The 14,249-nt window shown below is 34.3% G+C and overlaps 2 protein-coding genes and 1 pseudogene across 2 annotated transcripts; all 3 read left to right on the top strand.

The window, feature by feature from the left end:
- Nucleotides 1-12: 12 nt before the first annotated feature.
- LOC114398919 lies at nt 13-4,989 on the top strand (annotated as a pseudogene).
- On the top strand, nt 4,552-10,312 carry LOC114400154 (BTB/POZ domain-containing protein POB1-like). Its single transcript, XM_028362464.1, has 6 exons — nt 4,552-5,269; nt 6,592-6,717; nt 7,900-8,021; nt 8,100-8,163; nt 8,277-8,556; nt 9,231-10,312. Exons 1-6 carry the CDS (start codon nt 5,011-5,013, stop codon nt 10,039-10,041), a joined length of 1,662 nt encoding a protein of 553 aa, XP_028218265.1. The 5' UTR covers nt 4,552-5,010; the 3' UTR covers nt 10,042-10,312.
- A 1,982-nt stretch (nt 10,313-12,294) lies between these two features.
- On the top strand, nt 12,295-13,187 carry LOC114400588 (eukaryotic translation initiation factor 1A). Its single transcript, XM_028363100.1, has one exon. It carries the CDS (start codon nt 12,472-12,474, stop codon nt 12,907-12,909), a length of 438 nt encoding a protein of 145 aa, XP_028218901.1. The 5' UTR covers nt 12,295-12,471; the 3' UTR covers nt 12,910-13,187.
- The last annotated feature ends 1,062 nt before the right edge of the window (nt 13,188-14,249 follow it).

The following is a 14,249-nucleotide window of genomic DNA, read 5'->3' as shown; positions in this document are numbered from 1 at the left end:
TCCTTATTTTAGATGGAGGTATCTCATGTCCAATTCTCATAATATAATACACCATCATTACTTCCTACAAATTAATATCCAACTCACATGTAACTATCAACTATTATTTTAAATAATTATCAAATAAATATAGTACACGATCACCAATTGCATATGTTTTACAATTCTATCTCACTATAAGAACACTCAAGGCATTGCCTTATTACAATTATATCTTTTCTTTTGAAGCAATTATCCTTCCTAGACAAGACACTTAGCTATAAATAGTTGTTGAAGTTATGGGTAGTCAATGTCTTCTAGATATCAAATGCAAAAGTAATCGACAGTGACAACTTTCGATACGCCTTTGACAATACGTAAACTACTTTCCTATCAATCCAAAATTTTAGTTTGTTTTAGGGGTCTAGGAAGCATAAATTATCTCCACCAACTCTTAAAGTTGACAATGTATCTCATACATGTTGTCATTCATTTTTCATATATTGCCTTGGTTAAAGATATATTGTAATGCTTGAATTGTTATGTGTCAATCAACTTGTCAATTTTTTGTTTATTTTGTATTAACTAGAAGAATGAAGAAACATAATTTTCTTTATTCATCGCAACAAGAAAAGCCTTTTTAGCAGTAGTACTAATATTAGACGAGTTATATTGCATTTTATTTGGCAGCTCAGGCTCTTGGATTGCCATTTTTGAGTCCATATCTGCAATCAATTGGATTTGATTATAAGCATGGGGCCAATTAAGCTACAATGGCATCCACCGTGCTTCTGCCTAATACTTCTTTGTTTGTCACTGGCATCAGTCCTTTTTCCCTTGGTATCCAACTCAACCAAATGAAGCAATTCAAAATCGAAGTTGAGGAAGAAGTTGAACAAGGTATAAAATGCACTAACTCCCTTGTCCCCATTTTATTCTTTCATTATATACAATGACGACAATGAAACCTTGTCCCACTGGTTACAAAAATCACACATGTCTTTAGTTTCTTTTTATTGTTCCTCGGGAATCAAACTTCCTTCACCAGACATGTTTGGAAAATCTTTTTACACATTCTACATTGGCCCAAATGATTTTACTTCCAACTTAGCAAGCACTGGCATAGGTGGAGCGTGAGAGTAGCTCCCTCAAATTGTTTCACAAATTGTTGCCACCATTAAGGTGAGATTACCTTAACAGTCAACAACTCAAATATAGTATTAATAATTTTTGAAACAAAAAAATGTTATTAATTTGGATTGTGCTTAATGAAATTTCTAGGAGCTACATAATCTTGGAAGGCATACATTTATGATTCTTAATCTTGTATCAGTTGGGTGTTGCCCTACATTATTGGTGGAGCTTCCTCATGATTGTTAAGACATTGATGAATTTGGATGCTTGGTTTCTTACAACAATGCAGTAGTGGACTATAATAATATGTTGAAAGAGACAATGAAGCAGACCAGAAAAAGTCTTTCCGATGCTTCTGTCATATATGTGGACACCTATACTATGTTGTAGGAACTTTTCCAACATCCTACTTCTCATTGTTCAAACACTAATCTTTGTTATTGTTTAATAATAAGAATTATGATTCCAAGGTTTATTTTTATCTAATTCAGTACTTTGATATTTTTATTAATCTTTTTAAGCCTATATAAAGAACATTCTCATTTATAAGCCAAATTGGATAATCCATAGAATCAACAATGTGCATAGAAAAAGAAGCACAATAAAGAAGAGATTAGGAAACACAAACAAGAAAAAAAATCCAACACAACTATATATGAATATACTATTCAAAATTTTTTAAATATGAGAATTGATAAAATATGAACAACAAAAATGTAAAACAAAAATATTCAAAAAAAATATGAATAAGAAAAAAAAGACCATTGTGAAATATGCTGCAAACCCCCATGCGGAACCCACGATGAAACCACCATAACGGGGTCAAAGTTGTTCATTTTTTTACCGACGCAATGTGATTGAACCACCATGAAATTCGTGACACAAACATGGTTTGTTTCATTTTTCTATTCTATGGTGGTTAACTTCCTGGGAACCTACCACGACATTGTTGAAGCCGTCATGACGAAGATGGAGGTGTGACTTAAGCACCTCCTTGACCGCTTTCACGCACCATTGATGTTCATAATCTAACATGTGTTGCTCTTATGGGTCGTTGCCGTCAGGAAACAGAGGGGTGTTTCGTGTAACACCCCGAACAAAATTCACTTGAATGAGAGGGATCTTGAGGTTGTACGGGTATGAGATTGTACAGTTAAGAATGACTTAAATGAATTAATTGATATTATCTATACCAACAAGATGCATCTAACATTTGGTAGTCTATCACTTAAGAGTTCTACATTTAAGCGTGTTTAACTTGGAGTAATTATGGAATGAGTGATCTTATGGGAAATTTCTCATAACACATGTTGAAAAATCTTGTGTTGTTTTGTGGGGACAGTCAATGATTGTGAGAGCCATTGAGCATTGTAAGATTTGGTTGTTGAGGTCTTGAAAATGATTATCTATGGAGGATTCTGACAAGTGGAAGATTCTGATCAGTGGAGGGTTCTGACTAATAAGATGCTGAGTAAAGTATCATCGTGTGAAGTGTCATTGTGTAGGAACTGTCGAGAAGTTGACAATCAGGGGTGTTACAATGAGCGCATTATAGATCTGGACAATGAACACATCAAAATTAGAAAGTTGCATTCTTGACCCCATTGGGAGAGAATATGAGGGTGGGGTTGGAAATCACTTATGCGTTGAAAGAAAAGAGAGAATCATGATAGATTGCAAGGTGAATTTAGGAAAGAAATAAATAAAAAAGGGGAAAAAAGAAAGAAAAAAAAGGAGAAAAAATCTCAACCATCAATTAAAAATGCATACATCTAACAATTTAAAAATATTTTGGAATGGTGTCAAATTGTTTTACTTGTGCACCCGTCCTATTATAAGGGAGATTGTTGTAAATATTTAACAAGAAAGGATGTTGTGTGTGATCCCAAAATACTTGAAGAGGTGTTGATACAATTTTCAATGCATTGAATGATGAAGGAAAATATTGTTGATTCCAAAATAAAAAAGTATTTTTTTTATCTCTTCCAACTTTATTGCAAACATGCATTTAATGGATCAAATGACGAGTTGAGTTGGATTAACATGTTTGATTAGTTTTCCTTTCTTCTGGAACTAGTTTTGACACCAATGAATGCATATGCTAGTAAGTTATTTATATCTTAAAGTACCTTTGGTCAATTGATCCCATTGAATTACTCATTAAAAAAAAAAATACCCTTTTAAAAAGCACTTTTTTATTTTAAAATTTAAACAAATTAACCCATGTCAAAATATGTTTGATCCATGTGTATTGGTGTCATGAAGTTACCTATTCTAAAAAGTTCATTGCTTAAGTGAATCAAAATGTCAAAGTTATATTATATCCTACTAAATTTAAACCTATATTATACAATAGCTTGTATTGGAATTAAAGGATTTAAGGACAGACTAAAGTAGATTAGTCATCCCTTAGTTTCATGAAATTACATAGATATCATTTTTTTTTAACTATTATAGTAACCTCTGCAATAGAAGGTGTTACCGCAATATATAAAAGAATCTTAATGTAATATTTTTAAATATTAAAAGAGTATTAGTATAATACATATATAGGAGAATATTAGTGTGATGTTTTCAAACATAAAATAGGTTAGTGTTAGTGGAACATGCATAAAATTTGAATGACCTTTCAATTTTTTTTTATATTTTTAATATCAATTTTTTTTTATATTTTTAATATCAATTTTTTTATATAAAAAAGTATTATTTATCATTATTGAAAGAAATTTTACGTTCTTTAATCACTATATTTGTCAATCACTTTGACCTGTATTATACATTGTCAGGATAAAATTATCTTTTTATCATATCTCTTCTTATTTATTTCCTTTCACTTTTCAATTTAACTAAAAAGGTGAAAAAAATTATTTTATTCCGTTCATTTATAATTTATCGAATCCAAACCATTTTAAATTTCACTTTAATTTATATTTTTTCCCTTCTTAGTTTAATTCTTATCCAAACATAATGCTAAAAGAAAAATAAAAGAATGAGTGTTTTTTTTTAAGACCGTATTATCCTTATTTTTTTCATATTTATTTTCTTTTCTAAGTATATTTATATAATTAGTTTTTGTTTCTTTTCACTCCCTTTCTTTCGTAACCAAAAATATCCCAAATAAAATCAATTATGGGGCACCTGCATGTATATCAACTTCTAAGACAATGCTAGATATTTTTTGGCAGAAATAATAAGTAAAATTATGGAAGCTAGATGATGGGAAGTGACTTTTGTAAATAATACCACTACTTAAAAAAAGAAATGACAGAACAATTATCTTGTCATTCTCACCTACTTAACTTAACACAACATTAAAAAAAGCAAAACTCCATGACAGTGAAATAAAAGTATAACTAAGGGATTGATGACCACATAAAAAAAGGGGAATAATCACACCGAGCCACATTCATTAATGTTCCAGCTATTTCCTATTCCTACAGTTTCAGAAAAACGTCCCCAACTCACATCTACCGTTCTTCTCTCTAAAGACAACCATAATAAAACACAATATCTCAATTAAAAAACATAATTTCGGTTAAGAAGGTGGAACGCATGAGCTAACAACCAAACTAACAAATACCGCACCAAACAAAAACTAAAAAACGAAATCAAACGGAATTTAATTACTAATTCCAAGTTTCCAACCCTTAAAATAAATTATTTAAATCGCTTAGCGCAACAATTCACAGCTTGTGCTTTTATGTTGTTTCCCTAACAAAAATTAAATAAATAGAAGCATCTTTCTGTTCTTTTATTTCACCGCCATTCATTTCATTGACGTATAGGGCTTGCGTATCATTGTTGCTGTTCTTCTTCCTTTCTCTGCTTGCAGTTGTTGCAGTTGTTGCAGTTGCAGAGGTAGGAGGGCGGCGCTGATTGTGTTGTGTGGTTTAGAGGATGAAGGATTTCAATTCGGATCTATTTGACCCGGGAATGGTGATGGATTCTTCCTCCTCCGATTACTCTCGCAGTGCTTCCTCTTCCGACGCCGATTTCGGGTTCGCTTTCAATGACAGTAATTTCTCCGACAGGATCCTCCGAATCGAGATCATGGGGGACCCCGTCGAGGCCCGACCCGACTCCGAGGGTTGCACCACCATCGCCGACTGGGCTCGCCACCGCAAGAGGAGACGCGAGGATATCAAGAAGGATAACGGTATAATTTCCACCTTTTTTTTTCCATTTCTTCACAAACTAAATGGGGCAAAGAAAAAACAGAACATTAAGAGATTACGAGAATTGTTTGGTGTTGATAGCGTGGCCTTGGTGGATTTGGATATTGTATGCATGGTGTTTTCTTGTCGTTTATCTTGTTTCATCTTCTAGGGTTTCAGCTTCTTATGGGTAGTAGGGGTAGGGTGTGTTGTGAAATACTCCTTCAATTTCAAAATAAGTACGTCTTAACATCACTTTTTGTTTTGTTTTTTCATGTTAGTATGATAGGGCTGTGGGATGAGGCTTGTCGTTCTTGTTCTTGTTGTAAGTGAAATTTTAGGTTTTTAAAGAAGCATTACATAATTTATTCTAATTTCTCCCCAGATAAATAATTAATGTGATGGAATCCGGGATAAAGAATAAATAATAAGGTTAATTTGAACTTCACTTATTTTGAAATGGAAGGATTATAATTATTATGGTTCCACAGGTGGAGGTGGAGGTGGAACTCTTTTCTATTTTCACTCTTTCTCTGGAAAAGAGGAGAATAAGAGATAGAGTGAGTTGAAATGAAAAACTCGAATAAAAAAACACTATATTGTCAGTCAAATATCAGGATTCTTTCAAACTCTAAGAAGGCATTTTTTTTAAATGTAATGCTAACAAACTTACATTTGTTGCTGAATTGCTCTTGATTACTCATGTACCCATTTTTTTTTATGGTACCGAACTTATGGCATGTTGATTGGTTGTCAAGTATTTTCATTGGTTGTTTGGTAACACAATGTGCTACCGGACTGGCCGGTATGTTGATTATCTATCACATATTCATTGGCTCATTTGGCTGTTTGGAACGTGCTTCATGGTAAAAATCAATCACTGATGAGTGTTTTACAAATGGCCACTCATCCAAGTTACCAGTACCTAAGAGTAAAACTAGGGCACCAATGCAACACCCATATAAAGCCATTCTTCACTTTGGTTTTTGAGGAACCCAGCCGCGGTGCTCTTGTATGTGAAAGTATAATGAACAATAGTTATGTATCATTACTTCATTTTTTGGGTGATTCATGAATTTTTGAGAAATATTTCAATTGAGTTGAGAGTGACAAAGGGGATTTTTTTAATGCTTTTTTGTGGGTGTGATTTATTTATTTATTTTTTATTTGCATAAGCCTTATGAATACGTTTTCAATAAATCAACTGCAAATCTTGATTCTGTGTATGGATTTTGCCTATAAAGTGCTTCGTTGTGCATATTAGATTGGATCTAACATCTATTTTTCCATGCCTTACATAATATATGCTCTCTTTCGCTTGCAGTTGTTGATCTTACTTTATTGCCCGACGAGCAAATTTTGAATGAAAATCAGCCTGATATGGACGATTTTGTACCCTCTGAGAATCAAGATGAAGATGCGGTTGCAATGGTTGAAGAACCCCCTTCAGGTATTTGAATATTAAAAGAAAATCTTAAACCTAGTTTGTCAATTATAGTTTTTTAAGATATACTGTACCATGGCTATCAAAATCGGATGATTAGATTTGTGATACCAATTGTAATTATTGTATGGTTGGTCTGAGTGAATGGGTGAATGATACACATTGATGCTTGAATTACCAGCTGGCTAGAATCACATGATCTGGTGTGAAAATTGTGAATTGTGGCATGTATGATGATTTTGTTGCTGCTGCAACTATCCAGGTCACAAAGTTGGGTTGTGTATGACCCAACACAACCCTTTGATGAAAAATATGCACCTTTTTTTGAGTAAAGAGAAAAGCTGAATTGTGCCTTTTGGCTTTTCTGTACTACCAAATTACAACTGATGTTGCATTTTGTGACACCATTATCAATAAAGATTGATTTGTTTGTATGGAAATGGGATTCTTTGGACCAAAGAAACCTTCTTTTTTTTATTCTTTTACCTCTAAAATAATGTGTCTCCCAAGTCCCAATGACTCTTACTATTTCTTCCATTATGACTTTGTGATTCGAAGTCTTAAACTTTTGTCAGCAAACAACTTTAATTTCTCCCATTTCTCTTATTGTCTTGTTTTCATCATCATACTCTTTTGGCCACTTAGTGTTATATTTTTTTTTTCTTTTTTAATTAGCTTATATCTGTGTTAATAGTGATGCTCAATTATGACTTTTTGACATGATTTTGCTTTTTAATTCATGCATTGAGTACTATATGTAATACATCATTTATGTGATATGTTTCACGCTAGTTTTGCGTTTCTAATCTTAAGATTCAAAACAATTCATTATTCAAAAGCTCACAATTCACAATTTGATAAACTTGTACAGTACTATTTATTCCACCCTCCTCTCCTATCTTTTTTATTTATTTATTGGTTTCATCTGTTGCTGTTTATTGGGTCCCTGATTTCCTTTGGGTTTGAAAGCCATGTATTTTCTCAATGAAATTCTTGAATCTAGAAGATCAGTATGCTTTAAACAAGCATCTCTTTGAAAAGAGAACTTAGTATGTAAAGCAAGTTACATACTTGATAAGGAAACACAATGACAGAAATAGAACATTCTCCTTTTGCTTGCAAGAACAAAACGTATCTTTGAAGTTGCCAGTTCTTCTCAATGATTTGAGTTGTTTATTGTTGACATAGGTGATGAGGCGGCAAATAGCAATGATTCAAATTGGAATATGGATTGCTCTGCAGTTGTGAGAGTTAGAACACTACACATCAGTTCTCCTATTTTGGCTGCTAAAAGTCCTTTCTTCTACAAGGTAGATGTCTCTTGCTTATTGGTTAGATTTAAAAATTTCTGCTAAAAATATGTTTGCTTAGCTGTGTATATTTTGCAGCTTTTCTCAAATGGAATGAGGGAGTCAGAGCAGAGGCATGTCACCCTAAGAATTAATGCTTCTGGTATTAACTTACATAAAAAGCTTTTTAGATTATTTGCTTTATGAGATTTATTCATTTTAGCTTTTCCTCTAATTGTTGCCTTACAAATGTCATGCTTCCTTTGCATGTTACAGAGGAAGCTGCTCTTATGGAGCTTCTGAATTTTATGTATAGTAATACCTTGAGCATTACTTCACCACCTGCTTTATTGGATGTGTTGATGGCTGCTGACAAATTCGAAGTTGCTTCCTGTATGAGATACTGTAGCCGATTATTGCGGAATATACCTATGACACCTGAGTCTGCATTGCTTTACCTTGAGCTTCCTTCTAGTGTCTTAATGGCTGATGCAGTTCAACCATTGACTGACGCAGCAAAGCAGTATCTTGCCAGTCGATACAAAGATATAACAAAGTTAGTTTTTCCACTTTTTATGTAACTTGTTCACATGCTCTACATTTCTTGCATTATAAATTCTGTGTTCTTGACTACATTTCATACAGTATGAACTCTTGTATGCCTTTTTCTGTTTTCTTGTTCATATTACTTGGGATGTATACTTTTTCTTCCACGTTCTTTGGAAGCTGGTGACACTGAAGTTTGAAATCAGTGTGTCCGCTGTATTGTATTCTTGTTCTGAGAATGATTTTTCTTATGCTCATGTTCAGCTGTATCTAATTGTTGGAACCCTTGTAAAAACATTTTTGTTGATTGCTGCTACCCTTAGTTAATCAAGTTCACATGTCATAAACTTCTTAAGTTGGCTTTTATATAATTATAGCATGCCATGAGAGAAAGTTTGTTAATATTTTGGCATCTTTGCATTATCGTGTAACTAATAAAGTGGATAAAAAATTTATATTAGTATTGTATGCTGCATTGAAGAGTAGAATATTCATATGATGTGTTTTAAGAAGTTGATGTACATGTACTCATAAATGTTCTTTGTATTATTGTTTTTGAATCTCAGTTTTATGACGCTTTACTCTTTAGAAAAGCACTTGTTGCTACTCTTGGCTTCTTTATTTTTGTAATCTCAAAATGCAGTTTTTTCCTTTTTAATGCTAATAAGTTTCACATATGACCAGGTTCCAGGAAGAGGTTATGGGCTTGCCTCTAGCTGGAATAGAAGCAATATTGTCTAGTGATGAACTCCAGGTTGCATCAGAGGATGCTGTATATGACTTTGTGTTGAAGTGGGTCCGAACACAGTATCCAAAACTAGAAGAGCGGAGAGAAGTCCTGGGTACACGACTTGCCCGTTTAATTCGCTTCCCTTACATGACCTGTCGAAAACTTAAGAAGGTCTTAACCTGCAATGACTTTGACCATGATGTTGCATCCAAGCTTGTACTCGAAGCCCTCTTTTTCAAGGCTGAGGCTCCACACCGCCAGCGGATACTAGCTGCTGAGTCTGCTTCCTTCAATCGACTTTTTGTGGAGCGGGCATACAAGTATCGCCCTGTTAAGGTGGTGGAATTTGAACTTCCGCGGCAGCAGTGTGTGGTTTACTTGGATCTGAAGCGGGAGGAGTGCACCAATTTGTTCCCATCTGGCCGAGTATATTCACAGGCATTCCATTTAGGTGGACAAGGGTTTTTCTTATCAGCACATTGCAACATGGACCAACAGAGCTCTTTCCATTGCTTTGGCCTGTTTTTAGGAATGCAGGAAAAGGGCTCAGTTAGCTTTGCCGTTGACTATGAGTTTGCTGCTAGGTCAAGGCCAACAGAGGAATTTGTTAGCAAGTACAAAGGCAATTATGTATTCACTGGGGGAAAGGCCGTCGGATATAGAAACTTGTTTGCAATTCCATGGACAACGTTCATGGCTGAAGATAGTCTTTACTTTATCAATGGTGTACTTCACCTTAGAGCTGAGCTCACCATCCGACACTGACTGGGATTTATACGTGTAAACCTTTTCTTCTAGTCGGTAGCTCTGACTTTTTTTGGGCAATGTGTCTCATTTTCAGATAACCTGCTGTAATATTCAGGCAATGTGCACTAGGTGGCTAGTGCTGGATGTGAGATCAAATGAATTGCAATGACTTTACTTTTTCTTTCACTTAGATTTACAAGATTTTGAGTAGCTACAGGAAGGACAGTTCTCGTTTCTTTGGTGGTTTCATTTTAACAACCGAAAATACAAGTTGGAACAACTTAAGTTTTGTCGTATTAGTTGGTCAATTATCTACCCGGACTTTTAGCACCTCTAGATATAGACTTCTGAAGTGCATGCGTAATTTTTAAGCGTTTTAGCTGTATTGTGTATGTGTACAATACATCATTTCTTATATGGTGTTTGGTTGGAAAGGAATGAAATGGACAAATGGAGGGGGAGGGGGAGGGGAGGGAAGGGAAGGGAAGGAAGGGGGAAATAAGGAGGATAAAAGTATTTTTCTTCTCATTTTCGTATCCATTCTAATTTGGGGTTTGAATGAGATTTTTTTTCCCGAAGTTTGTGGGCAATGTTGATTGTTGATTATATTAATATTAGCTTGAATTCTTGGGTTTAGTAATTTTATTTTGTCTATTAAAAGGGTATAATTACAAGTTAATTTATTTGTTCGGTTATTCCTTGCCGATTTAACAAGTTTTTTATATCATTTTTTTCAAGTCAAATAATGGCTTATTCCTTGCCGATTTAACACGTTTTTAATATCATTATTTTCAAGTAAAATAAGGGCTTATTCCTTGCCGATTTAACAAGTTTTTAATATCATTTTTTTCAAGTCAAATAAGGGTTTGTATCGTCTTATCTTCTCTTGTACTTTGAACTCATTTGTGTATTATTTTTTTTTCTACAAACCAAACATAAGATTAATTTTCTTGAAGCATGTTTGACAAGGCCATGAAATTAACTTTTCTGCCAATTTTAAATTGTTAAGTTGGGGCTACATTGCATTAGCATTCCATCGTTGCTGGTTGTGAAATTTATAAAAAGTGATTGAACTCAAATTTCTGATGCAAGTATTAATGATTTTTTTAATAAAAAGGATTCGTAAATTTTTCAGATTTTTTTAAAATAAATTAATTTAAACAGGTATTTAGAGTAGAGAACGTTTCAAAAGTAAAACCCATATATGATCAAAAGCGCATATATCATATGATGAAGTGCATGTGAAATTTGTATTTGAGCAAGGTGTATGATTGAGTGGAGTGAGTGTTGAAAATATAACCCAAGTAATTGTGGCGGTTCACTTGGCATTGATGGAGAGAAATTCCAACTCTTGCTAAAGAGGAAAGGAATGAAAAATTGGAATTTTGCTGGGATGTGGAATTGGAATCCAGTTCTTAATCAATGAATGGATGCGATAATCAAAGAATGAATAAGTTCGAGATATCACCTTATAACCTTTCCCTCGGAATAATGACTTTTTCAAATACAAAAATGCCTTGTATCGCTTTCTTTTTGGAGTTTAACTAACTTGAACAGAACTTTTTATTTATTATTTGCATGTTATTCTTAATAGAAAGCAATAACAAAAAAGAACAAATATTTTATCTATTACTATAATCTAAAGAATTTTTATGTTGTTATCCAATTACAATTTTAATTTATGATGATATTTTTTACACTAATTACTTTAAAAATAATGTCTATCATGACTTCTAATTACATGATCGTGCAAGGCTTTTAACACTAACTTATGCGTTAAAATTATACTCTATAAAAGAAAACTTTTTCATACAGAATACAATCATAAAGGAATCAACATAAATGAATTTACGGTTTAGATGATACGAAAACCAATAGTAATTCATATTTTGTTCTTGGGAATGTGTAATGTTTGACAACTAAAATGTCTGGGCTGAAACATTGGGTTTTGTTAACTCCATCTAACTTTAAATTTTCGCTTATTAATATCTTTAGATAAATTCATTGACGATGGAATTATGGAAAAGAAGCCAGGTTAAATTAATGAGGAAATAATTCAATGGTGTAATCATAAATTGGAATGCATAATAATTTATTAATTTTTACAATAATTAACTAAAAGTCATATTTAAAAGTGCAATTTTTTATATATAAAAATTAAACTAAAAATGAATTAATTTAAAAGAAAAGATAGATAATATAATATTGGCTTAATAAATTAGCACGCCACGCGTGTATACAGAGAGGAGATAGGAAGCAGGAAGCCGACGTTTGAGGAAAATATATAAAGGGTATGGAATAGGGTTGGGAGGGATCAAAACCCACAACACAACACGGCACTGAGTTATTAGTAATTGTGTTGTGTTGTGTTGAGCAGAGAGAAGGATCAAGAAAGGATAAGAAGAAAGAGGGAATAGGGTTAGGGTTAGGGTTAGGGTTAGGTTGAGGATGCCGAAGAACAAGGGAAAGGGAGGTAAGAACAGGAAGAGGGGAAAGAACGAGGCGGACGACGAGAAGCGAGAGCTGGTGTTCAAGGAGGACGGGCAGGAGTACGCGCAGGTGCTCCGGATGCTGGGTAACGGGCGGTGCGAGGCGATGTGCATCGACGGGACGAAGAGGCTCTGCCACATCCGCGGGAAGATGCACAAGAAGGTGTGGATCGCCGCCGGAGACATCATCCTGGTTGGACTCAGGGACTACCAGGACGACAAGGCTGACGTCATCCTCAAGTACATGCCCGACGAGGCCAGGCTCCTCAAGGCCTACGGCGAGCTCCCCGACACCACTCGCCTCAACGAGGGCATCGGCGCCGGCTTGGACGAGGAGGACGACGCCACCGCCAACGACTACATCGAGTTCGAGGATGAGGATATTGATAAAATCTAATCACCCTCGCAATCGCAATTATCATTCATATCTGTCTCTGTCTGTCTCTAGTAGTATTTCGCTCTCTGCTTGTTTGCAACTCCCCGTGTTGGATTTCATTTTATAATTGTGCACTATTATTCAATAACTCAGATATTTCCGATTCTCGTCTCATGCCATGCCATTTTGTGTCCTTATGATTGTGCTACTATGCATCCTGTTTAATTAGATATTAGTCTATTGTTAGTTCCAAGTATAATTGGGGGAAAATTGAAGGGATTCGTCTTCTTTTTTCTTTTTTTGTATTGTGAGTAATCATGGACAAATTTGGCCACAATCGATGTTGCTGCCAATCGTTTTTTGGTTTGCTTCTAACAATTTTGGCCACTGTTTACTTTAGTTATGGTTTTAACTTTTAACTTTAAGTTGAGATGTGAATATATGTAGAGAGCTTATGGGGATTGTTGATTGTCCTGTTTTACTTGCTCAGGTGTTTGGATATCTAATAGTGAGTACAAGGAAATGGTGTACAAGGGATGGAATGAATTAAAATTTGTTCCAATTTCCATTCCATACTTCCCAAGATTGAAGGATATTTCATCCTGTCCTATTCTAAACAATTCTATCCCTTTTTATCTGTCCAAATATAGCCTTAGGCCCTTTGTTCGTAGTCTTCTCTTGGTCTATGGCTGACTGACCCATAAGTAGAACATATTATGGCCGTATTTAGATAAACTTCTCTATAAACTTTTAAGAGAAGAAAATAAGAAAAAAAATGAAATAACTTTCTTCTCCAAGAGTTAAAATTTGCATAAGACTTCTAGAAATTTGCTTGTGCATAATTTCTAGAAAGTCCTCTCATATTAGGCTATCCAAAACCTTACTTTTACCTTGTGCATAAGTGCTTTTAGCTTATCAAGAAACTTATTTAATTTTTTTTTTCTTTTAAAAGTGTTTGTGGAGAAGTCAAACAGGCCCTATAAGTGTTATTGGATTATGGATAGTCACTTAGTCAGTCATGTGAGAATGTCTATGTCTCTATTTTTAGCTACACCTTGTCAGTTATGTGGTGGTTTATCCTTGCCACTTAGCATATTTTTTCATAGGTTATGTGAAGGAATCATGATAGTATTTGTTGTGACACTTCTTAACAACATTTCTTCACTACAAGGGATTCTGTAAAGCATGTCTGGCCGAGGGGGAAGGTGTAAGAATTGTTTTGATAGTTTTAGAAGGGGAATGAGGGGGTACATGGCATGTATCTTGGTGTGAGAGTGGCCATAAAATAATCAGGAAATGCTTCAAATTGCCTTCGCTTTGAACTCCCTTGTCTGGTTCTTTTTTTCTCATCATCAGCTCTA

The sequence above is a fragment of the Glycine soja genome, chromosome 19 (genome assembly GCF_004193775.1).
Source record: "Glycine soja cultivar W05 chromosome 19, ASM419377v2, whole genome shotgun sequence".
NCBI lineage: Eukaryota > Viridiplantae > Streptophyta > Magnoliopsida > Fabales > Fabaceae > Glycine > Glycine soja.
Note: the sequence above shows the minus strand (reverse complement) of the source record. Positions and strands in the feature narration are given on the sequence as shown.